Below are 26,894 nucleotides of genomic sequence, written 5' to 3' on the forward strand. Positions count from 1 at the left end.
GCAAATAACATCGTCTCATCTACTGGCGTTTTCAAATGCAATGCATGACAAACTAGGTTGAAAGCAAAGGTTTTGAAGGTTGTTTTTCTTTTTTACATGTTCTTCCCTATTTGTGTTCTGTGATTAACACTCGTGTTGAGTTTTCATCAGGTTAGAAAGGAAACAGAATTATGAAATGTCTTGCAGTGGGCAAGTGGTGGAAATGAAGTTGCCGGGCTGGTTTTGCGCGTGCCAGTTCATGCTGATGTCCCATTGAACCTGGTCTGTGAGCACTTGTTCAGTTTCTCCTGAACCCGAGGGCCGGTGTGCCGTGGTCGTGCTACCGCAGCCGCGGGCGGGACGCGGCGGTGCCGGGAGCAGCCGCGCGGGTTGCGGTTTGCGGGTTGCGGTTTGCTGGCCAGTTCCCCAGCAGCTGCTGCGCAGTGGCCCCGGGGAGGGCCCTGGCCAGGGCCTGGCAGAGCTGAGCACTCTCGGGGGCCCGGGGGGTCTGCAGAGCCCGGAGCCTGTGGGTTGCTCTCTGGGGTCCCCAGGGGCCGGGTCTCCCCGTCCGTCGGCAGCCGTGGGCTGCGGGCAGCACACCGGACCGCGTGTCCCCTGGCAATGCCACCAGGGCCAGAGCTCCCTGCGGCGCTGGCAGCCCCTCTCCAGGACACACAGGTGCTGGTCACCGAGCCAGGACGGGGCTTCCTGCCACCAGGAGTTTCTGAACTGCCTGCTACAGCAAAGCCAGGCTCTCATCTTGACTGCAGTCTCTGGGTTCTGCTGCAATGTAAAAGCCAGGGATGCTAACACTTAGCATTTATATAACACTTTAAATCTTCAAAACACTTTCCCAATGCTAATTTGTCTGTGGAATGTCCCTCGGGCTAAGCATCATCCCACTTCACATGGAGAAAACGGGGAGAGGAGGACTCGCAGCATATCAGTGTCCCCTGGGATCAGGGCGTGAGGCTTTCCTGGTTCTCCACTCCCCCCTCAGACCATCCCATTGAACTTCACTATCTGCCGCCGCCTCTCCCTTGCAACGTGTTTCCTAACTGGGGTTCAAACACAAAGGCAGAGCTGGAGCGCTGCTGGGCCTTCCCTTTCATGTCAGAAGCGGCTGTTTGATGCCGCTGCTGTAATTAACTGCAGGCTGGCTGCAGCGGTGCCGCGGCGCTGCCGGGGGCTCCTCCTGCGCTCGGCTGCAGGACCCTCGCGGTGCAGGGGTGCAGGGGGATGAAACCCCTGAAATACGTATTGCAGAGTCTCTTAATCAGTGTTTTATCATGAAGCTGGAAATTGGGAACAACATTTAGAGCAGAAATAGTCGTTCTGCTCTGATGTGCCTGTCCTCACACATACCATACAGTCTCTGTGTTGAAGGGCAATGAAAGATGGGAAGAGTTCTGTGAAGACCATGCTGTTGCAAGGCAAAGAGTTGGTCCGTACACCCAAAGTCATTTTTAAGCATCTGCTCTCTCTGGGAGGTTTTCCGTGGCCCACCAGACGGGAGTGGGACAGAGCCTGCAGCCTTCAGTCCTCTGGCTGACACCACGGAGCAGCTGCGGTGTCTGTCCCCGCTCCCTCCAGGGAGCTGCTCCGCAGCATCGCACCCCAGGACACCGTGTCCTGCAGGTCCCTGCCCTGGCACTGGTGGCACGCGATGGCCTCTGGCAGGACCCACAGCCAACATGGGTCTGGTGATGTGTCCCGAGGAGCCCCTTTGGCAGCATCAGGGTCTCTTCTTCCTGGGGCCCTCAGGGTTCCCTGCTCCAAATAACAGCGGTGACCAGCGGCAGCGAGTTGAGCTTCTCTGCACCACCCCTTACCCTGCGGGCCCTGGAGCCGTCCTCCTCGCCCTGCCCTTCATCCCACCACACAGCCCCACGTCTGGGCTGACCCCACAGCATCAGGGACTCCGAGCCCCCGTCAGCACCGCTGGGACACCGGCTGCGGGCACACGGCAGCTGCAGCAGTGCGGGGACACCGGCTGCGGGCACACGGCAGCTGCAGCAGTGCATGGAGTCTGCGCAGGCACAGCAGGGCTTCCCAGGGGTATAAACATGCTCTGCTGCTCTGCATCTCACCAGTGGGTGCCACACGCCTGCTCCTGCGGGGAAGAGGGACCTCTCAGGCTGTTTTTAGCTCTCGGGGGCAGAGAGAGGGGTGACACTCACAAGCTGCTACAATTATAGATCCGAAGCTCGCAGCTCGTCCCCCCCACCCACAGACACAACGCCCCACGCTGCCGCTGGTGAGGGGCGAGTGGCAGGACCTGCCTGTGCCCCCGATCCCTGAGGGCCGGGGTGGGGAGCGGTGTGTCCCCCGGACCGGGCTCCCCGCGCAGCACCCCAGCTGTGCACAGCTGCAGCGCTGGGCCCGTACACGGCTGATGCTAATTGAGAGGAGCCTGCACATTTAGTGAATACAGCGATTTGCTGGAAGACATAATTAGGCCAGAGTGAATGTGCAGGGCTGTGCACAGCACGGGGACCTGCAGCCAGCAGAGCAGGAATCTCCCTAAAATCTTCCATGTCAGACCAGCCCCTGGTCCGCTCTGCTACGTCCCGGTCAGGCAGGCGGCCAGCGGCCACCCCCTCCTGCTCGTCCCCCTCCGGAGGGACACACAGCGGGGACAGACCCACCGGCAGCTGGATGTTGAGTCTCCTTTCACCTTTCTCCCTTTTGAGAGGCATACATCAGCCGGCGGATAAAAGCCAAGCACTGAGAAGCCATCTACACTTATGTAAGAAGAGTGGTTTGAAGAGCTGTTTATTAATCTCAGGGAGAGTCAAATGCTGCATTTTGCCCATAACAGCCTTGTACAATCTTGCTGTTGGGTAACACGAAGGCTTCAGCTGATTCTGAAGTAGCTGGAGCAGAGTGGTGCCTATCCAGAAATAGAGAAGTATTTTTAAATGAAATGTATTCACCGATTTTCCAGCAGACAGATTGTTATGTGTTTGTTGGTGTGTCATTAGAAGTAGCTGGTGGTGGAGCCGGGCTGAGCAGCAGCGAGCCGACGGATGGGCACCATCCTCACTGTGCACAGGGCGGTCACCGGGGCCCTTCCTCCTCCTCCTCCTCCTCCTGCCACTGCCTGGTCTGTGCACCGAGAGCTGCGGTGGCAGTCCAAGAGGGAACAGAGGGGACTAAACCTGACACCAGGCTTGTGAGAATTTGGGCCAGACCCAGACCAGGCTTTGGCACCTCTAAGCTGGAACCTGCGATGCCTGATCTCAGGCAGTGGGTCCCCCGTGGGTGCAGCTGGTGGGTGACAGGGTGACACTGCCACCTCCACCGGCAACAGACACCCTGCACACCCGTGTGGGTGACGGGGCTTTGGCAGGAGACACGAGCCCTTGGGGCTGCTGCCCGCTGGTGCTGGCGTTTCCCTGGGGTGACGGCACTCCCTGCTCCGGTGCCCGTGGTGGGACACAGAGCTGCTGGTGGCACCGCGGCCCCGGTGCCCGTGGTGGGACACAATGCTGCCGGTGGCACCGCGGCCCCGGTGACCGTGGTGGGACACAATGCTGCCGGTGGCACCGCGGCACCGGTGACCGTGGTGGGACACAGAGCTGCCGGTGGCACTGCGGCCCCTCCCGCAGCGCCGGGCTGAGGTTGCTGTTCTGTGCTCCCGCAGCTTCATCCCTCTCTGCTTGCTGGTACATTCAGGTCCAGGGCAGTGGAAAAGCACAGAACACCAGGCACTAAATCCCGCCTCGCTGGGGTTTGCCTGATAAGGGCTGACTCTGCAGGGATGCAATTTTCATTTTTTAAGACAAGAAATAAGGGTTTCCAAGCAGCAACAGACCGAGCACCATCTAACAGGCCTTTGGAAGGTGCTTTGATCCCTGCTCAGCTGTTCTTCACGCAGGTCTGACCACAGAAAATGTCAGGCTTCAGTTAGCTAATTAAACACAGATGCAACTAAGAGCACTGCACTTCCAGTGCGCCAGGTGCAGAGCGGGGCTGCAGCTCCGCGGGGAAGCCCGGGGTTATAAACAGGGCTGCTCAAAAAGCCCCAGTCCTGGAGGGGACAGGCCTGGTGCAGGATGGCGGCGTGGAGGGGGTGAGTCTTTAATGGACGGCTGCAAATGTATCTCTGCTTTATGGAGTGAAGGAGTGAGTAGTTTAGCTGTTTGCTGCTGCTTCGTTTGACCGCACAGTGAGTTATGGGGTGGCAGCTGGAGTTCGCAGCTCCGGCTTGCAGCGCAGTGCTCCTCGGGAGCCGTCTGCAGAGTGGGAGCCCTGCAAAGAGTGTTGTGGGGTCAGGGCGCTCAAGGCAGAGTCACCCCTGTGCTGGCAGCCACCCGGGAGCTGTCAGCCTGGGCTCAGTGGTGCTCCCCGTGTGCTCACCTCTGACGGGACCCGAGTGCGCGCAGGAGCTGCCCCGGCCCCTCCACAGCTCCTGCGGCAGCTGGAACCACCGTGTGGTCCTGGGGGTGCCCCCCGGGCAGTGCCGCGTCCCCTCTGTGCCCGGGCAGTGCCACCTCCACGCTGCAGCTCCTGTCCTGCTCTGGTCTCCACCCAGCACGTGTGTTCCCGTGACCCTGGTTTCGGGCCGCACAGTTGCTCTTGGGAGGAGCTGAGGGAGGTTTGTCTCCATAGGTAACACTCAGCTCCTGGGAATTTCCCTCTTTGAAGTGCTTTTTCCTGGTTTTTGTTTCTTTGTGACTTCAAGATTTTCATGCTTACTCACGACTCTTCCCTGCGCAGGTGAGCGCCCGCAGGTGAGCGCCCGCAGGTGCGCTGGGCGCTCGCCGGGCTCCGCGGTGCCGTGTCCCCCTCGCTGGCTGCAGCCCCGGGGACACGTGGCACTGCCGGGACGTGTGGCAGCAGCCGGCTCGGGAGACCTGAGCTTGGGTTCCTCGAAAAGCAGAGCCTTCTGGGCTCGTGGTGTGCGTGAAGGTGTGTGCGTGAAGGTGTGTGAGCAGCTGTGTCTCTATGCACACTCATCACTTGTGACTCCAGCTCAGCAAAGTAAAAGCATCCGGAATTTAAACATCCTGTGACTTCTGTGGAAGCTGGAGGCTGAGCACAAAAGGAAACCCTGTTAGCACCTTCATGAAGGGAGATGATGCAACATGAGTTCACATGTTATTTAAAATCTAATTAGATGCTCGTGACTTCCCACGAGAGATACTAAACTTGCTCCAAACAAGAGAGGGTGTTGCGCATTAACAGACATCAGAGAAGCCAACCATGAGCTACATCAATGTGAGATCAGGCTTGCTTCAGCTGCTCTATGCATCTCTGCTGTTTGTTGCCACAGGACCTTTCCTGTCCCCCCTGCTGCGGTCACACGCAGACGTTGCCTGAAGACACCATGTGCGCAGGGTAACGTGAGCGGCGGCAGGACTGATGCATCTGGGTGTCGTGCAGTTGAAACCGTGATGCTCTTCCCTATCCCGGCTCCCTGCCCCATGCTTTTGGGAGAAGGAGGGTTTAGTGCTGCTCTGAGGGTGCAAAACACAACACAGCAAAACGTGCAGGCGGAAACTTGCCTTCAAAGCGTTACGGTCCAGTTCGCTTCGGCTTTTCTTTCTGTCCTACTTTGCACATACCCTACTTGGTTGCAATAGGGCTAAACCAAGGCATTACACTCCTTAGGGCAAGGACTGTCTCTCTTTGTTCTCAAGGCCTCCAGCGCTCCTAGCAATCACTTTGTGTTTCCTGACATGGGGGAGGGTGAAGAGAGGCCCCGTGCTTGAGAGACAGATGTCATTGCGAACAGGGGAAAAGAGCCCGAAGCGCAGCGCGGGGCAGCGATGGTCTAGATCGTGAGACTCAATGATTTCTCTGTTGTATGCAAAATGATTATTGTTGTATTTTCAGTGAGACTTGTGCTGGCTGTGGGGAACAAACCCCGCTGGCACGTGGGGGCGGCGTGCGCGGGGCCCTGCTCGCGGGCTGTCCCGTGGCGCTGTCACGCTCCTTGCTGGAGAGCGCTACGGCTTCGGCAAACAGCGCCCAGCAAGCCCTGCCGGGGCTTTTAACATAGAAAGCGTGGCCCGACTTGTTCAGAACAGCTGAGAAATGCAGAAAGGCTGTTCAGAACAGCTGAGAAATGCAGAAAGGCTGTTCGGAAACCTTTTATTTGCAAGATTGACCAGTCCAGGGCACACAAAGGCGTGCGTACCCGAGTGCGGCACCGCCTGCAGCGCACCGCGAGCAGCCTGCGTGCCCACCTGGGTGCGCGGGGAGCCAGCGGCTGCAGGACGCTGCACAGGGCGGGACGGCACCTCCTGCAGCACGGGCGCTGCCGGGACCGGCTGCTCGTGTGTGCAAACGAGCCGGGGGAGCTGCGGTTCGACAGCACCTGTGGGTAACTGTGCGGGTGGAAGTCGCTTTGCTCGTCCTGTGAGCGTGGATGGCGCAGCGGTGCAAGCGCTGTTCTCTCATTGCTGCTTTGAACTTCATTTCCTGTTTGATTGTTCCCTTAATCAAAAGCAAATGAACTCCAATTAAGGTATCTTACAGAGTATGTTTTCTGTCAAATAAAGACTGCTGGTGTACCTTTGAAAAAGCAGTAATACTGAGGCCTGATTCACACAGCATGAAAAAGAGAAAGGAGCGGATCAGGTTCCCAAGTAAATGCAGTAAGAGTCAAGTTTGATTCATGCAAATCAGAATTTTCATACCATGCAAGATCCTCCTGTTTGAGATAGGATGGGAGGCTGACACGAATGTTATAATGGTGTTTTGGAAATGCAAAGGGCGTATCCACGGCGGTAGGTGTACCCAGGCCTGTCCGTGCATGCTCTCTTGGTGGAATGCGCATCTTTTACATGCAGTCAGGACGAGGCTTCCAGCAGCCCAGAAGCCTGCAAGAGCAGCGTCTGTCACAGCAGCAACCGCTGCCTGCACACGGACACTGCCCGCGCGCCTGGCTGCCTTCTAAATTGTCCTAGCAGCTCATGGACAAACTTCTAACCAACAGGATAAATTAAGCTACTGAGAATATTAAGCTTTGAAAGTGCTGGGTTTGAATGAAGATAGCCTTGGTGGGATGCAGGCGCAAAGCTCGGTTTAAGTCCCACTCAATGAAACTGCATTTAATAGTGGAAGTTTACTGAAATCTTGGAACTCGAAAGGAGATACTTTAGGTCCTGTTGCACGTACTTGGTACAAGTGTGTATCAGGAGGTGTTTGGAGCCCAACAGCAGTTACCCTGTCGATGCATTTTTGTGCCCTTCATTCTCTTCCCTGAGAGAACGGAGAAGCCCCGGGTGCGGAGCAGGGGTGGGACGGTAACGGGGTGACAGCGTGAGGTGTTGGGGTCACTGGCAGGGATCTCCGGTGGGAAGGTAACCGGTTACCGCCCGCTGTGACCCTGGTGGAGGTTTGTGTGAGCGCTCGGGAACTCGGGTCCCTCGCGTCCCCGGGTTGGGTGCTGAGTGCGCCCGTCTGTCCCCAGCGCCCGTGTCCCTTCTCTCGGGGTGACGCGGGGCCCGTCCCCTTCCGTCCGCACCTCTGCAAACCTTTGCAGGGGAAAGCAAATGGCCAAGTGAGAAGAGCTGCGCGTTCTGCGCCCCCTGAGCGCGAGCGAGGGACGAGATGAGCAGGGGCTTTGGCCGCTGGTGGTTCTCGTAGGCGACTGTCTTTTAAAAATGAAAAGCAAACCCAGAGCAGTCAAAGGCCCTGAAAGCCAGCAAGAATTACAAATGGGGATTGAAAGCTAAAGAGAGAGAAAATCTTAATTAGATCTCCTCCAGCCTGTAGAGGAACACATTTGGATTAGAATGAAATGGAGCTTTGTACTCTCAGGGTTTTGGAGTGAGAATGGATAAGGAATTATTCACATTTGCTATTTGTGAAGCTGGATTGCTTTTTCTGTGAACTTGTCTTTTTACCTTCTCACCTTGTCAGAAAACTGTGAAAAGCTGCTGGGATGGTATATTTGGGGTTGTTCTTATCGCAGCACACAGCAGAAACATTTCCATGGTTGCGGAACATGGGCAGAGTTTCCTATTTAATCCTGTCCTCCCCACGTTAGCTCCTTTCCTCTTGTGCTAAGCCGGCCTGTCCACTGTTCACTCACCTGCCTTATATTGCACTACCATCGATATTTCCTCTTTGCAAATATCTATCAATATTTAATGCAGCGGTGTCAGTTTGCTGTAAGATGAGAGGAACTACTAGATACCTTGAATTATACATTGTGTGGCTGGGGAAGGCTGCGGAGAGTTTTCCTTTGGACCCAAAGCTCTCGGAGCTGATCTCCAGGACCTGCAGCCTGACATCCCACGATGGACGAGCACCAGAAAAAGCTCGGTCATCGGCATGAGGGAAGGCCCCGCAAAGTCAGGTTCAAGATATCGTCCTCGTACAGCGGCCGCGTGTTAAAACAGGTCTATGAAGACGGGCAGGAGCTGGAGCCCCCGGCCAAGGAGCACTCTCGGCGTTTTCTGCGCCACAGCTTCGAGCCAGGGGACCGTTTCTGCGGGGCTGGGGAAGCACCAGAGAACAGGTTTCACCCGCCGGCCACGCTCACTGCCCGGCGGATCAGCATCTTCAGAGAGGACACGGAACTCGGCCTGACCAGCCGCTCGCCGCTGCCCGGCGGCTGCCAGCCCAGCCACAGCCGCTGCCCGGTAAGTGCCGGCCACCCGGCCGCCGGGCGGCTGGGAACCAGCCTCACAACACACCATTCCTGTAGTTCATGGCAACGGGAGCCTCAGGCTGGAACCCCATCCACAGGGAACTCAGTTCTGCCAGGACAGGGCTTCGAAAGGGTGATTCCTGTGTCCAGTCCCTCTGCCGACGGCAGCAGCCGCGTGCCTGGCAGCAGCGCGGTCAGCGAGGCGCCAGCAGCGCTCCGGCTGTGCTGCCTCCTCTCCTCGCTGATCGGCCTCTGTCCGGCTTGTACAGTAAGACGTAACATTTCCATATATATCAATATCTATACATAGTAATCCTAACGCATCTAAAGCAGTCAAATGTAAGGTAGAGATTATCTTAATGAGTTCTGTTTTAAACATTAAAGTTGCATGAGTTCAGCTGGTGCTGAGCCTCCAGCCGCGCATCCACGGCCCCCGGCAAGTCACAGTTACCCTTCAGCTACTTTGAAAATCCCAGCTGAGTTTCACCGGATAGTTTGCTAACGTATAATTAATGCCATTGACATAGAAGTGTCTCTTTAGTCCTAATAAAAAGCCAGTAATATATGCTGAATTGACTAGCATGCAGGGATTATGTTCATTTTCTTACCCTGCTGAGCTAGATTTATGTATCTCTTACTGCTATTTGGTTTTATCAAATCTAGATGTACCAACTATCCAATTCATACTACAATGATGGCGTATTGGGACTATTGATAACACGGCCACGTCCCACCGACACGCAGGCTCCTGTCAGGTACACCAGCCACTCCGATATAGAGATTGTTGCCACCTGTCATGGTCTCTGGATAAATAGGGAATATCTGCCACTTAGGCAGCTAAAGAGACTAAAGGGCTTTAAAAAGTATAGAATGCTTGTTATGGTCTTGGTTTGACTACACTAAAAATTTATTAATTCTCTGAGCTAATCCAAGTTGCCTATAGGAAACCCAGATGGCTGATATTTGAACTATATTTAGTTGATCCACTGGGCACCTAGTTTAACCAAAAATCTCAAACCACGATAATATCTCTCCTGCCTGCAGACAGAGCATTTACGTGATCTTATCCATACCATTAATTTGTTCTGTGTCTGTGGGTAACGCTCATCTCTAGTCCTAGTTTCCCTGACCGTAAATAGCTGGTAATCGCACTACCTGGTACTGGCTCTGTTTAGTGTCAACATGCATCGGGGATCTGGAGACACCGTGTCTGTGGGACACAGACGAGGCTGTTAAAGGCTCCTGCTCTGCAAGCCGTGAGGACCTGTGTCCGCCTGCCCCTCGCACGCGGGGGCCCCATCGCAGGACAGTCGGAGCCCCCGTCCCCCGCGCCCCCAGCAGGGTGTTTCCAAGGAGAACGTCTCCTTTTGCACCGCTTCTGATGCACGTACTGACACAGAGCGAAACACGAGGAGTGTGTAAGACAATAGGCTGTGGTCGCTGCCATACGACACCCAGCGCACGGGGAAAAGGGACCAAGCCAGCAAAACGCTGCTCTCAGAGAAAGGTCTGACTGTGCTAAGCTTAGCTTTAAAATCATTAGAAAAGAATACAAATAAATGTGTCCTACAGAGGGTTATCTGGAGTGGCTCCTCGCTGTTAGGAACACAATTTAGCACTAGATGAGAATTTTTAATCATCTGACCCTTTTGCCAGTGTTAATAAATTACAAAGAAAAGCTTTCTTTTAAATCTGAGAAAACCCTCCTCAAAGGCTGCGGAACAGGTCATCATAGTGGGGAATTTCAGCTTCTGGCCAAAACCATGAAAACCCCTTTCCACCCCCTCACCTCCCAACTGCTCAACGCAATGGAGGTCAAACCCCAGCTCAGAGGCTGCTTTTCTGTATTGGCCGACGGCCCCGCTCTCAGAATTGTGCTTTCTTTGGCATGGGCAGTGACGTCCCGGAGAGCTGTCCCCACCAGCCCAGCGGGTGACCGGGCGCGGGGAAAGGTCTGCGGGACCTCCGGGGGCCATCAGTGTCTGTAGAGCATATTTATACCAGTGGGATGCTCATAAGATCCTTCTACAGGCTTCCCCAATTCTAGATTTTGGCAAGATCATCATCTACACTAATAACCTGAAAATCATCCGTGCACCGATGGACCAGAAAGAGCTCATGAGAAGAATCATCCAGGCAGAGGGAATAAATGACTGGGCCTTCATATACCGGGAACAGAAAGAGAGATTTGGTAGTGGACATAAAAAAGATGTGGAAAAAAAGGCTGTCTGCAACCAGTACGTGCAGGTAAGAGAAAATGCAAAGTGCTGCTTTTCCCTCAAGTGTTTTGGGTCTTACATCCCTGGTCAGACCACTGAGTACTCGCCCCCAAGCCCCACCTGTGTCTGTATCTGACAAGTGACTAAATTTGGATTAAAAGCATCGCTTTGTTCCTGTTTCCCGTCGGGGGATACGCGATCAGCGCTGCCCTGCAGCTCGTGCTCTGGGACTGCTGCTCTGTTTCCAGGTGCTGGTGTCTCCCACTTGATCCTTCCCTGGAGATCACCGATGTCCATGAGCTGGGCTTGGCTCCGTCCTTTGTCACCGTCTCCCAGTGAAACAGGAGCAGGACAGAGTTTCTCCAGCCTGACAAGGCTAAACACAGCTGCTCTGTGGTTGAGATTGCCAGAGGCTAAAATTTTAATATTGGCTGAAATAAGATTGTGCCTTCTACTTGTTTTCTCACGGGTTAGTCTTTGTTGGTTGGAATCCCAATTAGTCTGACCATAATCTGATCCCACAAAACATAATGTTGTTGTGCAGGGCAAATTTGAAGTGCTACAGCTTTGCAGATCTGAGACCAGGCTCCTGAGCTGAGCACAACTGACCCTGGTCCTTCCGCAGCCGCCTGCACACGGAGCCCAGAGAACAGCCCTGAGAAACGATGGAGGCACTTTGGCCTCTGTCAGTTTTGAAATAAGCCTCATTTTCAGAAAGGGGGTTTAACGTCAAAGCCACGATTCATCCCATCTCCCGGCAGACACCTCTGTGAGTGACCAAAAGCCACTTGTGGCCTTTGGGGAAACGCGTGTCCAGAGGAACCCCCGGGTAAGCGACTGCCTGCCTTGTCCCCTCGCCTGCGGGAGACCTGGCTGCAGAGAGCTGACCCGCACTGGCAGAGCTGCACGTCAGAGCAACGATTGCTTACGAGGCTAAAAGCCAGAATTTCCCTCTTTCGAGCCTGTTACGACTCTGGTGTCTGACGCCAGTAACACGTTTTTCCGTGCTCTCTCTCTCTCAGGACGGGGCCGCTGAACACGGCTGCTCGCAGTGCAAAGGCTCGGGCTCCGCTCCCTGCTCGCTGTGCCACGGCAGCAAGTTTTCAATGCTGGCAAACAGGTTCAAGGAGTCCTACCGCGCTCTGCGGTGTCCGGCGTGCAACGAGAGCGGGCTGCAGCCCTGCCGGGTCTGCGCCTGACCGGCACCGCCGTCCCGAGCAGCACCGGCACCCCCCAAATTGTGCTGAAAACCTGGAGCTGTTTAACCTTCGAGCAGCCTTGCTACAATGACAAGTTTTTAAACGATGGGAAAGACACGTTATACACATCTCACCAAAACAGCGAACACTTCACCTCAGCTACCAACTGTCATCTTTGTCTACTACATACGCCCGTCTAACTTTAAACCCAGCCCAGACCTGGGTTCTGCAGAGATGCCGTCTCAGGCGTGAACGGACCCGCTGACACCAGGGAAAACTGTGTTTGGGAGGGAAGCACCTGTGCAAGTGTGTCCGCATCTGGAGCTCAGCCAGATCTGCTGGCACCGACCCCGCTGGGTACCCGGTGCCCGGCAGAGCCGCGTCCCAACCGCCGGCGCCCGGTAACGGCAGGACAAGCAGCAGCAGCAGCGGTGCGGTTTGGTGTCAGGCCTGTTTGTACCCAGCGGAGCAGTGCCTCCCCTGCGTTAACTGCTGGATGTTTAAACTGCCCTGTCCGCTGCAGTTAACTCTGAAACGGCCCCTCGGTGTCACAAGCATTTCCTGCAGATTTTGCTGACTCTCACATCTGCTTTAGCAGACACCATGATTCATCTGGGGGCTGATTTATGGGAGGATATTGAAAATATCTTCCCAAACCTGGAGCTATTAAAAATGTACAATAATTTATTATTGTAAATAGAACTTATTAAGTTTTTAGCCTTGTGAGGAAGTGCTGAACTAAAACTCCCCTGCATGATGCTCAGCACTTTACAGTACCAGGCTGGTAGTGAGCTGGACTTTGGTTGCTTAATATTAATCCCATGATGTAATCTTTAGAAGGTAAGCTCTAATTAGCCGGGGCCAAGCAATGATGTGGGATACCATGCCCCTGGTGGCACAGAACACAGGGGCTTCAAATGGTTGAGGTGAGGAGGGGAAATGGTATTTTTTCCCCAAAGCATGAACTGATTACATTTTATATTCACGAGTGCTGTTAACGCAGCTGTAACTCCCAAATTGCCTCTGAGAGTCTGGTGAGCCAAGAGACTGCTCCCATCCACTTCATGCTGAGGTTGCAGGGCTGGACGGGGTAATTTACGGCCAAGTTTCTGTTTTCCTACGGTGGGTTATAAGATACTTAAACAATTAGGAATAATCCTGCTGTAGCTCTTAGGCTCCCATATGACTCCTACTGAAATTGTTTGGTGAGTACTGAGGGTTTATTTTTTTAAAGAAGTGCATAATCTATGGCAGATAACTTGATTGGCTTCATTTATCACAGTATCACAGTATTTATCCTATACAGGATCTGCAGTACAAAAAACGCAGTCCTTTGGGTGTTCATGGAGGGCAGAGGAGACCTTACAAACCAGAAACTGCTGGCGAGTGCATCTCTTCCCTCAGATTTGACCTGTTTGATCTCAGAGGTTGCTGGGCTTGTTTAAAAGTTTGCTGGCTTAAAATAAGACACAGGCAACCAGGCAAAATTGTTGCCCGATAATGTTTACAATAAAACTAGGTGCAAATATGCATTTATAAAATCAGTAATTATCGTTCTTCAGTAATTAGGCTGTTTCTCAACCCGTGGCTCTGGCTGTGTCAGCTGTTCCCGTCCAGCCCCACGCGTCACGGGCGCGCTCGCAGCCACGAGCCGAGAGCCGAGCGGGTGCGCGGCCCCGCCGGGTTGGGGGTTTGCTCCCCTCTGCTTTAAACGCACCCCATTTATTTTTGGTAGTGCACCGCCCTGATTTACCAATAAATGCTCTCGTGTGACATGGAAAAGAGGCTTGAGCTTTCCAAACAAAGCCCCGCGGTGCGGCTGCCGTGGAGCCGCCGCGCCACCTCACCGTGTGCCCGGCGCCTTCCCCGCCCGGCCGGCGCAGCCGTGGCTGCCCGTCCCCGCTTCGTCCCCCCGGTTACCGGCCAGAACGGGCACACACGTGCCCCGGCCATGCCCGGCGGGCTGCGAGGCGCCGGTGCCGCGGGGGCCGGGCCGGGGCTGAGCCGCCGCGCTCGCTCCCTCCTCCCCTGCCGGGGGGGCATAAACCGGACCGCCCGGTGCCGGGGCCGCCCGCAGTGCACTCCGCGGCCCTGGCCAGGGCTGGAACCCCCAGCCGCCGACCCCTCGCCAGCCCGGCGCTCCGGGGGCGGCGGTGGCGGCCCCGCCGGCCGCACAAAGACGGTGTCGGGCGGGGCGGCGGAAGCGGGGCGGGGCTGGCCCGGGGCGGGTCCGCCATGCGGCGACGGCGGCGGCGCAGCGCGGTACCGCGGTACGGGTGCCCCTTCGGGTGCCCACCGCCGCAACGGAACCGGCCCGGCCGCCTCCCCGTCCCGGGGCAGCCGCGCTCCGCTCAAGCCCGGCTCCGGCCTCCCCCGCCGGCTCTGCCCCGGCCTCTCCTCTGCCTCTCCGGTCCCGCTTGCGCGGCCACTGCGGGGAAAACGCTGGATCCGGTCTGCGGGAGGGAGAACCGGCGCGGGTGGCGGGCGGGGCGCAGGGCGGGGGTGCGGGCCCTTCCCGCAGCTCAAACCCCGCGTGTCCTCTCCATCAGGACGCGCTGGTTTGTGCCCGCATTGCTGTGCCCAGGGCGCTGGTTTGGTGCGGGTTGCGTACGAGGCTCTGCCCAGTTGGGGCTCCCCGGGGCCGCGGTGGGGAGCAGGTGCACATGCCTGGGCAGGAACAGCCGAACTGCTGCCTGCAGGTCACAGGATAACTTTGGGTGGAAGAGACCCTCGAGATCACTGAGTCCAACCAAAACCCAGCCCTGTCCTTGCCCCGTGTCCTGAGAACCTCATGTCTGTCTGTCCAGCCCTCCAGGGATGGTGACTCCAGCACTGCCCTGGGCAGCCTGTTCCAATGCCCCACAGCCCTTTGGGGAAGAAATTGTTCCCCAGGTCCAACCTCAACCTCCCCTGGCGCAACTTGAGGCCATTTCCTCTCATCCTGTCACTTGGTACCTGGGAGAAGAGACCAACGCCGAGACATGTGAGAGGGGTTTTGACGCAGTAACAAAGGCTCCAGGTCCTGCTCTGCCCATGGGCGCCGTGTGCCGGGCTGGGGCGATGGGCCCGCGGGGCTCGGCACGGCTGCCCCGCGGCACACGGTGTGCGCGGCCAGGACGCTGCGCCGACACCGCAGGGACGCGGCTGCGCTGGCGGGAGCTGCTCGGTGGAAGTGAATTCTGGTTTTCTGTCCCTGCAGAGCGCTGACCCCAGTGTCATTGCTCGGCGCACTGCAGCCTTTGGCCTAAGAGTGCAAAAACCATTACACTTTTAAGTAGGCTTCAGAATGAAACCGGTGTGCAGTGGCAGAAGGCCGTGTTAACGGCAGGTAAACAGCATTTCTGTGTTGCATATGCTCCTAGCAAAACAGCATCCTGCTAAATGTTCCTTCTGAGCCCTGTTGTCTTTCGGCTCCAAGCACCAAGCTGTGCACGAAAACTGTCCTTTTTGTTGGTGTTTTCCTTTGAGCAGAAACAGGGATGAATTCTAATCTTTACTACAAGCTGTTGCTGGGCTTTTGCCCTCTAGCTGTGACTGTGCTTTGTGAACACCAAGGTGAAGAATAAAGCAGGTTCCATTGGATTTGTTTTGGCCGTGTGTGATGAAACACTAACGATAGACGTGAGCAGCTGTACAGCACAGGGCATTTCCCTGGCGCAGCCGCTGGTTTGTGAATGTTCTCAGCAGGACAAGATGTTTAAACAAATGTTGGCTCTGGGCTAAACTTCTTCCTTGATACAACCCACTGGGACGCCAGGGAGGGTTGTTTTTTCTCAGCCGGTGCTCTGTCTCCGGGTTGCAGGGGCAGTGCAGGGGGATTGAGCTGGGATTGGCTTTATGGGTTAGAGTAGGAGTGGAAGATGCTGTGTTGCACTTCTACCAAGAAATAACAAGTTTTTCCTGTTTGCTCAAAGCCTGTAAAGATGACACCGGGCTTGCTGAAGCCGCCAGGCTTCTGCACGGGTCTCCATGGGGTCGGTGTCTCGTTTCCAGGGCCCATCTCACGAGGAAACGGCTGGTAAGACACACGAATCTCTGAAAGGTGTGGTGGAGTGTGCTTGTTTCAATTGCCTGTGTTTTCCTGGTGCTCGGCTCGGTACGGCAGGGTTTGGATCCCTGCAGTGCTGTCACGCCCTGTACTGGAAACCAAACCGTCATGTGTGTGCAATCCTTTTACAAAGGCAAACCCAACATTTCCTCACAAGCTGAAGTGCCAGAACTTTGAACAGTAAATGCGGCCGAAGACGCTTAGTCTGGAGAGTCTGGAGTCCGTTTCTCTTCTGTTTCTGTTAGCTGGCTGCAGCTGGTTTCCACCCCCCGCCCCCGCCAGGATAGGACTGTGCAAAGAAGCGTTTAAGGTTTTCTCTTTTTTAAAAAAAAAAAAAAAAGCAGAAAAGCAAACATTTTTCCCTCTTCCTGCTGCCGAAATGCTGAGGTGTCCATGGCAGGCGTGGGCAGCCAGATCTGTCCTGTGGACTGGAGTGCCACACCATGGAGAACGCGGGATGTGCTCCCGACTGGGTCTGAAAGCTGCACGGCTCAGGACAGGGGAGGCAGGCACCGTCCGGCTCAGGAGAGGGGAGGCAGGCACCGTCCGGCTCAGGACAGGGGAGGCAGGCACCGTCCGGCTCGGGACAGGGGAGGCAGGCACCGTCCGGCTCGGGACAGGGGAGGCAGGCACCGTCCGGCTCAGGAGGGGGGAGGCAGGCACCGTTCGGCTCGGGACAGGGGAGGCAGGCACCGTCCGGCTCAGGACAGGGGAGGCAGGGCACCGTCTGCTGGTTCTCGGAGCGTTCGGCAGTGAGAGGTGAGAGGAGAAGCAGCGTTAGGGCTTTTTGTCGTGGAAGATGTGCAGCAGAGTGGAAATGCAAGTGGAAGTTGTGTCCTCGGTGTGACTCGAGAGGACGGGTGTGCGGCGATTAGAGGCGACGCACACCGGGACGCAGACAGAAATTCACACAGAGGCAGAGGTCTTGTTCATGAAGGAGCACAGAGCCTGGCCTAGCAGAGAACTGACTTAGGCCTAGGCTAGCTTCTTTATTCACCATTTACCATTTTATAGGATTTACAGATACGAGCATGGACTAAGATGTTTACACAAGGTGTTTTTCCACTAATGGTTATTAAAAGCACACTAAACTCATGTGATGTTTGTCTCACTTGTTTTTGCACTCATTCACAGACCAGGCCCAAGGACGTTCACACATCCCAGACACTTGGGGGCGGTTATCCAGCCCGAGATACCGTTCGCACGAGTCTGGGCTATAACTTTTTACAATTATGAGAAAGATACTTCAAAGTAATCTGTCCAAGGACTTTTATATGTTATTATGTTAGTATTATGTCTTCGACCATCCGGATGGTCATGTTAGTATTGATCTTCCTTTATCGCCCGGATGGCCGGAACCGCACACCTTGTTTTCCCACATTTTACTTTCCAACACGGGTGGGGGTGATTTGTGAGGCTGATTGTGACAGCCGGAAGCGCAGAGCAGGAGGGTTCAAACAGTCCTGATTTCCGTGTGGCAGCAAGGTCCATCGCATGCTTTTAACTGGGAATTTGATACGGTTGAAAAAATAATTGCCATAGCTACTCATGAACGCCACAGTTGAAGTTGACTTCAGGGCTCCTGTTCTTTCCGTTGTGACTCTGCTGAACCTTCGAACGTCGCTGTGCGGCAGAACAGGGTGGGAAGGTGTGACCAGGGGTCTCGCAGGAGACCCCAGCCAGAGCAGTCGGGTTTGTGCCAAGACACCCCCTGGCTCACAGGAATCCCACGTATTGGCTCAACTGGGGCATTTTCTGCTGCGATTTTCTGCTGAGGATGGAGCACAGAAGTCACTAAGACAGTGGAGGGTGTCACTGTGGTGTCACTGTGGGCTTTGTTTCATTCCTCGACCCCTCTGCCTCTTGCGCATCTCTCAGGTTTAATGTTCCCACACTGCAGCACAGTCACACCAGCTCCTCTAGAAACCTGCTCTTACTGCAGAGATGTGCCTTCTGCTTTTATTGCATAGAATCAGTCAGAAATGGGTGGTAATCCCATGGACAGCCTGTGCGTCAGCTAATGGGGTGTATATCCTTGTGTGTTGGTTCAAAAATGCGCTAGAAAATATTCTGCCTTTGCCACGTGTTTCTAGAGAAGATAGGCTGCATGTGGTCAGGATGAGAGGCACAGGCAGAGCGGGGGGCTGTGCTGGGAATGGGGAGGGATGGTGGCCAGAAGGCCAATGGTACCCGGGGTGGGTTAGAAGGGGGTGGTCAGTAGGTCAGAGAGGTTCTCCTGCCCCTCTGCTCTGCCCTGGTGAGACCACACCTGGAATATTGTGTCCAGCTGTGGCCCCTCAGTTCCAGCAGGACAGGGAACTGCTGGAGAGAGTCCAGCGCAGCCACCAAGATGCTGAAGGGAGTGGAGCATCTCCCGTGTGAGGAAAGGCTGAGGGAGCTGGGGCTCTGGAGCTGGACAAGAGGAGACTGAGGGGGGACTCATTCCTGGGGATCAATATGGAAAGGGGCAGTGTCAGGAGGATGGAGCCAGGCTCTTCTGGTGACAACCAGTGACAGGACAAGGGGCAATGGGTCCAAACTGGAACTCAGGAGGTTCCACTTAAATTTGAGAAGAAACTTGTTCCTGGTGAGGGTGGCAGAGCCTGGCCCAGGCTGCCCAGGGGGTTGTGGAGTCTCCTTCTGTGCAGACATTCCAACCCGCCTGGACACCTTCCTGTGTAACCTCATCTGGGTGCAGGGGAGAGCTGGCGTGCAGGACAGCCAGTGGTGCAGGAGAGCCGGGGGGTGCAGGAGAGCCGGGGGTGCAGGAGAGCCAGGGCTGTGGGGATAGCTGGGGCTGTGGGGATAGCTGGGGCTGCGGGGCTGGTCTGGGGGCTGCACTCGGGCTGTGTCTCTGCTGGGCTGGCCTTGGGTAAGTGCAGGTGTCGTTTGAAGCTGAGCCCATGAACTGTAAATCAAATGTTTAATTCAAGTATGACGAATTGATTTGTATTTGAAATAAGTATAGCTGTGTGTGAAAGGCTTTTGTATTTATCGATCTTTATCACAGCAAGTAATCTGTGCAGCGGGTTTGCTAGACTTTTTTAAAATTTATGTTTATTCATAACCACCACCTTTCCAAACCAATAACAACGTGGGGGAATCTGGAAAGGTTTAGCTGATTTTGCAGTGTCACTTCTTCATTGCCTTGCAGTTGCAAAAGAAAGAATATTTATGAATTTAAGTGGTATTATTTTTGCAAGTCTTTGAAGCTGTCGTTTTGATTTATGCGGGCTGCATTTGATCTTGCATGTAAACCCAGCCCTTCGTCGCTTTGAAATATTTCGTTTATACACCATCATTCTGTGTAACGTGCAGTGATTTCACTGCTGCTCGCGGGGCCGCTTTCAGAGGCCTGCTGCCTCCCTCAAACAACTGCTGAGAAACATCACTGTGCTTACAACTGCTGCTTTTGATAAATGGTCTTACACATTCCCGACAGGAAGGGTATGCGGGCTCTTCATTCCCTGGGCTCAGAATAATGACTAATGCAATCCATTCTGCCTGTTGTTATTTGTAGGAAGCCATCAATACGTTCGCAGGAAGGCCGAGTGGAGCGCAGGAATTCTCTGTCCAATGTTAATTGCCGGGTGTTTGCGGGGGAGAAGGCAGCAGCTCGGTTCTGTGGGGCGCGCTGGGGCTGAGCCCTGCCCGGCGCCGCTGCCGGGCGTCGCGGTGCTGGGAGCAGTTTGCTGGTGCTGCGCTCCTGCAGAACCGGCTCTGCCGCTGCCGAGCACTCGCGACCGGCAGCCAGGCCAGAAAAAGTCATGTCAAAGCTCTGGAGAGCTGCAGGGCAAGGTCAGCTTGGTGGCTTCTGCTGCCGCTGGTTTGTTTGGGGTCCTCTTGCCGTGGTGGAGGAGAAAAGTCTTCAAAATAAGAAAATCAGTCTGGAAAGAAATTTACTCCAGGAGCTCATTGAAACTATTAAGCTTTTTTTTTTTTAGAAGTATACATGCTGCATCTAGATAACTGTTTCATTTTCATACAAGTTCAGCATTTCCATGGGTGCAGTCTGAGGGTGGGAAACGTGTGGCCGAGGTCTGGGAAGGGTTTAACCAAAGCAAGGCGGGAGGCTGGACCTGAGTAGGGTGAGGGATGAGACTTGTGCTCTGCTCTGCCTCGGTGGGGCGGGCAGAGCACCCACTGTGCCCGTCCTGGCTGTTCCCCACCCCAGCTGTGCCCGTCCTGGTTGTGCCCGTCCTGGCTGTCTCTATCCCAGCTGTGCCAGCGCCGGGGCCGGTGCCGCAGCTTTGCCGGCTGGACCACAAGATGGCATTCCCTCCTTGCCGGGTGCCTACGGTGCTTGGGGTTGTGGCCGCTGCCCGGGCGGCTCTGCGGTTGGCGCTCCCGGCCCTGGCCCTACCGGCCGTGCCCGCAGCTCTGCACGCGGTCCCTCGCAGCCCGAGCTCCCGGCTCAGCTGCGGCTGTGCCGGCGCGGGCTGGGGGACGGAGCTGTGCCGGGGAGCTCCGGGGCGGATGGGTCTGCAGCCCCCACGTCGGCACCCCGAGCCCTGTCTCTGCAGCAGTCGTGCTCTCGGGAGCGCTGCGCGTGGGAGCTGCGACGTGGGCACAGCTGTGGGTCAGCAGTGCAGCAGTAGCCACCGCTGTTCAGGCAGTTCCAGACTGTGGAGGCCCTCGCTGTGTCCTGTGGCCCAGCACAGGGCGCTGGGATGAGAGCCCTGGGGCCCAGGTCTGGGGTGACCCGTGGAGGGGACGGCACGCCTGCCCCGTGGCCCCGCTGGGCGGCAGAGCTGACCGGGGCCGTTGGCGTGTGCTCCCGGCAAGGGGAGCCCTGGAGCCTGGCTGGTGGGGCCCTGCAGAGGGGTGGGTGCTGTTTCGGGGTGCTGGGGTCGGTGGGGCTGCTCAGCCCCATCCAGCCCCAGAGCTGCACTGCTGCCGGCCCCGGGGATGCTGTGCCTAAACACAGCCAGTACGGCCGCTTGTACACTCCTAATGTTAGTTCTTTGACTGTGCTGTGTAGGAAATCGAGCCTATTTCTGTTTAAATACTGGGGTAATAGAGCCTGCTATTTAGTGAAAGATTTATGTAAATGGCTCTTTGTTTCACACGATTGGGCCTTACAGAGTGTAAGTTACATCGATAATGTAATTATAGCACTGCTGCCATTTCAGAGCAGCATGTTGTGGAGAAGCCTCCAATTTCTGTAAAGAACAGGATTTTAAAACCTTGCCCTTTTAAAATCAGCTTTTATTTTGCAGCCAGAAAACTGTTAGAGCTGGTTTTATAGAACAGCTGGTTCTGAAGTCATCAGCCTTTCTAGCTGAGAACCCAAGACTTTTTACATCAGGACTTTGGACCACCTGTTACTGCACATGGTAGTTGCATTGCCTGAACCGGGTCAGCCTTAAAATGCAATTTCCCTGCCTTTCCTAAAACTCTGTATTTTGCATAATGTTAGTTTTCATCTGGTGACCAGTATTCATTCAGTCTGGCATTGTATTAGCGTGGAGGGTACAGTATCATTTGAGTTCAGTAAGTTATCTTGCACTTTAAATTTTAAAGTTTGTTATTCCCATGAATGTTGATGGATTTTTGCAAGGGCGAGAAAGGCCCTTGCAGCTGTCTCTGTCTCATTTCTAGCCAGAGGACGTGTAAGTTCCAAAATAGCCTTTGTGTCCTTAGAAGCCCCACTCTTGTGCACACATTTCTTCTATAGGCAACCTGTACCGTTTGGGCGCAATTGCTGGCAGTGGAGGTTTTGGAGTGAGACTCTTTTGTTCCAGCCTTGCAATGACTGCTGGTCCAAGAGCTGTGCGGAGTCCTCGCTTGGAAATCCGCTGCGGAGCGGAGCTCGTGTCCGTTCTGTCGTGCGGGTGTCCGTGCGGCAGCAGGAGCCGCATCCCCCTCCCGCGCCTTTCTGTGTGTTCCGTGTGTGTTCTCACCTTACCGAGCTGCCCTTACCTGCTCCCTCCGTCCCGCTAGCAGAGCGGGCACTGCAGATTGTTAAAATCGGGCAGCTCGTCCCTGTTGGCAGCAGCTATGCAACCGCTTCCGACCCGACAAGTGACACGCAGCCATTTTCCATTGCCCGTGTGGGGAGCGGTGATCTTGACCCTGTGCGTTTTTATTCCAGCGTCCCAGTCCTGTGGAGAGAGACATCGCGGTGTAGGAACAGTGGGAAACAAGTAAGCTGCCTGACTTTTCTTACAGAACTAATTAACATTTTTCATAATCTTTAAAATTAATTGTATAATAGTTGTATTTCAGTAGATGTTGTGTAAGCAAGACCAAGAAAGTATGACCCATCACCAAAAGCGTGTATTTTAACTGCATTAAGAAAGCAATCACGGATCCTCAGTCTGTTGCTTTATCAGCCAGGATTCCTGAAATACTGACACTCAGATGTTGCCGTTTGCAAGTGTCACTGTGAGGGGAATCAGTCTGCTCGGGTCAGAGTGCAGTTGTGAGGTCGGGTCTGCTGATACACGTGCATTTTGAATTTCCGGCTGCTGAACTGCTGAAGTGTTTGCAATTAGGCGTTCAGGGTAACTCCTGTGCAGGAGCTGCTCTGCTGAGCAGCCTTGCACTGGATTTAACTTCTAATTCAGGTTTGGAAGCAGTGCAGGCTTTGGAAACTCCCTCTGACACTGTCTGAACAAGAATATCACTAGACTTTTTATACTAAAGACACTTTAATTAAGCTCCCGTCATGAAAACAATTAGACCAAATTTGCCGTACTTAACTAGTCAATAATTTAGTAGTTGGATCTCATTAATAGACTTCTCCCTGTGACTGTTGCAGTGATGCAGCAATTGCCAGCTGTGTGCTACGGAAATCAATCAGAGATCAATAATTTCCTTGAGCCTCCCTTTTTTGTCTCCTACAGCGGTGAAATGAACAAATGAATAGGAGTTTGGCGGTGGGTTGTCCTGGTGCCGTGCGCCGCGGTTCGGGAGCTGGTGCTGCTGCGGACCCGCGCCTCGCTGCGGCTGCCGTGCTGGACGCGGGTGTAGCAGACGAGTCCCTGCCTCTCAAACACCGACTTTCTAACGCAGAGTTTACACTCCGTGTTTCCTAAGGAGACAGAGCAGTGAAACGCTGGTTTGTTCCGCTTCCTTAGGACAGACCTCACACACAGAGGCAGGACGGCGCTTACGGGGCGGGTTTGCTCAGCTGTCGGTTGGAAGCCTTTGCTCAGTCATTTCTAAAGCAAGGTGTGAAGAAGGTAAGTTTGTTTGTTGCTTGAATTTCTTCTTTGAATTATATTCTAATTCTTTTTCAAATCGCCAGGTCATCTGGGCTCAAAATTAAGTGGATGTCTTAAGTCTGGATTCTGTACATCTCGTCCTCAGAGAAGCTTTTAGGCCGGAGCTGTCGCGGTGCAGTTCAATGGGCAGGCGCTGTTTGTTCTGCATTTCAAGTGCATCACTGCACTCCAAGAAGTGTAAATTTAGCTCCTTTAAGCCTGATCTCCTGGGGCTGAGATTTAAGTGTTTGAACTTTAGTTGAAAGGAATATATTGATTAGGCTTTGATTCGGTCGTTCCATGCTGAAAAGATAAAGGGTAATGACTTGTACCTGCCCTTTCGTGTTTTTATTCATTTAATGGATTCCCGTCTCACTCCCCTTTTCTTCCCAACACCGTTTCACCTCAGAGTCTGCAGCGCTATGAGGAGAAGTGGAAGAAAAAGCGGTTGTCACACTGTGAACATAATTGATTCAATAAGTAACATTTTTAAATTCCCAAGGCAGACCTCTGAGTCTCCGCTTATGTCAATTAGTGCTTCGTTCTGTAAACAGTGGCACGTCTAATTTAGACTGATAGACTCAGGTGGTCAGCTTATTGCCTTCTACAAAGAATGGGCATGGAAGATGAACTCTTCTTTGTAGACAGAAAATATCTTGTCCACTTTTTTGCAGAGATGTGAAAAGAAAATCTCGACCTGTTTGTTGAAGATAATTGTCTTTTTTACCGCCTCTCACGGTGACTCAAGCCAGGAAATCCTTTTCCTTTTGTCCTGACAAACAGAAGGTCCAGGGCGAGCCCCACGCAGCTCCAGCGCGCTCAGCCGCGCTGCGCCCGGGCTGGGCGGGCTCTCCCGCCCGCAGAGCCCAAGGCGGGAGGAAGGGCTGCTCCAGGTTCTCCGTGCTGAAGCGAGCGGGTTTCGCCGCTCGTGGCAGATCTCCCAGGCGCTCCCTGCGCCCCGGGCTGCGGGACCAGCCGCACCGAGCTCCCGCGGGACCAGAAGATGTGTCGTGGTGTCGTGGCTGCCCCTTCTAATGATGAAATACGTCGTGTGTAAAACTGCTATTCATTTGTGTGTTGTTTTTTCCCCAGGGTATTAAAGCGACGGAGACCCCTGTTCAGGAGCAGTGTTGGTGATCGTGCTCTCGCTGAGCAGCTGTCAGTGCAACGTCCGTCTATGGGTAACAAAGCTGTCCAGGGTTGTGATACCTGTCACACACTGTGCTCCGTGGTGTTCTACAAGTCACGGAATCATCAAATACCGGTTGGAAGGGACCACAAGCATCATCTGGTTCAACCTTTCTTAGCAAAGCTGCGGAAATGTGGTTTTCTGCCCATTATAAATAGCATACAACCTTTGTGGAATTTTCAAGAACAACAATGACCTGGTGCAGCGTTAGGCTTACCGCTGCTCCAGGATTTCTGGACAGCGTGCTGACTAAGACAGCTTCTGCGCCCCGTACCTCATCCTCTGCTCTCTGTTAATGTATCGCGACTGCAGTAGTCCCAGTAAAATGAGACGTTGGTTCTGGCTAAGGATTTTACTCCAGATGAGTATCTTCAGGGCTTATCTGTGCAGGGAGCATTTGCTCAACTCTTAAATTTGTTTCAGAACAAGAGCAAATAGCTATTGGTTACCTCCCAGTAGATGTTCTTCTAAACCCAATTTTCTCTGCTTTTGCAGGAGAAAAGGTATTTGCATGAGTTTCCTCGGAGCCACACGTCTTCATTGCCACCGGAATCCCACGGCTCTTGTCTGGACTTCACCGGGACCGTTTTATTGAGGAAACATTGGATGTGCACAGCTGGAAGAAAGGGAGACCAGAGACTGCAAATCTTTCACAAAAGATGAAGGAGTTGTGCTACTTAAGGGAATGTTGATTGTGGAAATCATGGAGGAACATGTGTAAGCCTGGAGCAGCATCTTCCTGGGACTGGTGCTATAATCTCTAGGGACTTCGGAGAGGGAACATAGAGCCAGAAAGCAGAGCCAGCCGGCGTGTCGGGCAGAGCCCGGGTCCGCCAGCCCGTCCGGCGCTGCGTTGGCCGTGCGCGGTGCCCGCGCCCCTCCAGCGGGACTCGGCTGCACACACACCCCGGTGCTGCTGCCGCGGGTACTTGGTTCTTTCACAAAGTGCTTCTCTTGTGTTGCTTCTGAGTAGAAGAAGAAGAAACCCGGAGGGGAATTGACCAAGTGCAAGCGATGTTCCTGGCAAAGGGCATCTGGTACATGTCTCTGCCTTTGTCCACAACCCGCATCAGGATGGCTCTATTTTAAACTTTCCATTTAAAATTCAGTTAAGCACAGGCCAGCTCTGATACTGTTCCTGAGTTAGGGTAATACCAGACCTGGCAAATAACCCCGTTCTGTGTGGACATTTGAGCTGCTTATTTGATTACCTTGAAGCCAGATGATCGGCATTGCACCTTTTGGGGCGCGTTGTGTTTTCTGTTCTGAAGCGTGCTGCAGACTCCGGGTGGGCTCTTCCCTGGGTGCCGTGGTCCTGCGGGGGCCAAGAGCTGATGGTCTCCGCTCGCCGGCTCAGAAGCTGAAGGAGTGTTGTGTGCAACAGCCTCTATTTTGGTTGTTAACTGATCCTTGTGAATTTGGGTGCTGGTTGCTGAACTGTAAACATTTATGAAATGCAATGGCCAAGACTAAATACATTCATTAGCATATTCATTTTTATTGAGTCGCTGCTTTGTGTGCCTGAGGAAATTATCAAATTTCTTCTGTTTGGACTGCTATGTGCAATTTTTGGACGTTTTATTCTTGCATCACTCAGGATTTTGGAATCAGGATAAGGAAGCATCTGTGTTCCCCCTGCACCCCAAGACCCGTGGGCCGGGCCGGCGGCGCCGCGGTGGCGTTGGGCTCGGTGACCGAGCACGGCGGCCGGAGCTCCGCTCCCCGGCCCGACCAGCTGGCAGCTCCACCTACACAAATTGATTCATTCATGAGAGTTTTGCTGTGATCTAAACCCGTCGTTTGAAGACTCTTTGTTCCCAGCTTTCAGGCATGTGTTATTTTTTGCTGTGTTTGTTTTTTGTTTTGTGAATTCTGTTTCATGTTTGTCTCACTAATGAGACAAACATTTCAGTAAGAGTGGCAAGATTTAGAGCACTTATCTTGTTTAATATTAACCAGTTGCCTTATACGGAGTGATAACGGGGCCTCTGGGAAAACGGTGCTTCTGGTTCCCGGTGCGGCTGCAGCGCTGGCCCGGGGAGGGATGGGGACGGTGCCACACGGAGCCCCCGCCTGCGGTGCCGGTGCCGTGTGCTGCTGCAGCCGGAGGTGCTGGGACAGCGGGGCTGGGGAACCAGTGACCCCAGCACAGCCCAGAGCCTCCCAGTGACCCCAGCATACCCCGGTGACCCCAGCACAGCCCAGAGCCTCCCAGTGACCCCAGCATAGCCCGGTGACCCCAGGCCCAGAGCCGCCCAGTTTGGGCAGCCCATCCCGTGTCCCTGCACAGGGGGCACCCGTGTGTCCCACGTGTCCCCGGCCGCTCCGCTCGTCCCTTCAGCTCGGGGACACAGGCGTGGGTGGGCGCTCACCTGCGCTCACACAGCTGGCGTTGGTGTTTTCAATTCCATGCTCATTTGCTGTTTCTCATGGTTGTTGATGCC

General features: G+C 54.5%; 2 protein-coding genes across 2 annotated transcripts in view; both read left to right on the forward strand.

The window, feature by feature from the left end:
• Nucleotides 1-2,155: 2,155 nt before the first annotated feature.
• GRXCR2 (glutaredoxin and cysteine rich domain containing 2) lies at nt 2,156-13,762 on the forward strand. Its single transcript, XM_065029391.1, has 4 exons — nt 2,156-4,054; nt 8,091-8,579; nt 10,619-10,834; nt 11,829-13,762. Exons 2-4 carry the CDS (start codon nt 8,235-8,237, stop codon nt 12,003-12,005), a joined length of 738 nt encoding a protein of 245 aa, XP_064885463.1. The 5' UTR covers nt 2,156-4,054; nt 8,091-8,234; the 3' UTR covers nt 12,006-13,762.
• Nucleotides 13,763-14,463: 701 nt separating this feature from the next.
• PRELID2 (PRELI domain containing 2) overlaps nt 14,464-26,894 on the forward strand; it is a 57,930-nt gene continuing 45,499 nt past the window's right edge. Inside the window, exons 1-5 of the mRNA XM_065029392.1 lie at nt 14,464-16,023; nt 22,148-22,199; nt 23,136-23,240; nt 24,354-24,442; nt 24,946-26,278. Of these exons, the coding sequence (XP_064885464.1) occupies nt 15,929-16,023; nt 22,148-22,199; nt 23,136-23,240; nt 24,354-24,398 (297 nt within the window). The 5' untranslated portion in view covers nt 14,464-15,928 and the 3' untranslated portion in view covers nt 24,399-24,442; nt 24,946-26,278. The remainder of the gene's footprint in view (nt 16,024-22,147; nt 22,200-23,135; nt 23,241-24,353; nt 24,443-24,945; nt 26,279-26,894) is intronic.

The sequence above is a fragment of the Columba livia genome, chromosome 14 (assembly GCF_036013475.1).
Source record: "Columba livia isolate bColLiv1 breed racing homer chromosome 14, bColLiv1.pat.W.v2, whole genome shotgun sequence".
NCBI lineage: Eukaryota > Metazoa > Chordata > Aves > Columbiformes > Columbidae > Columba > Columba livia.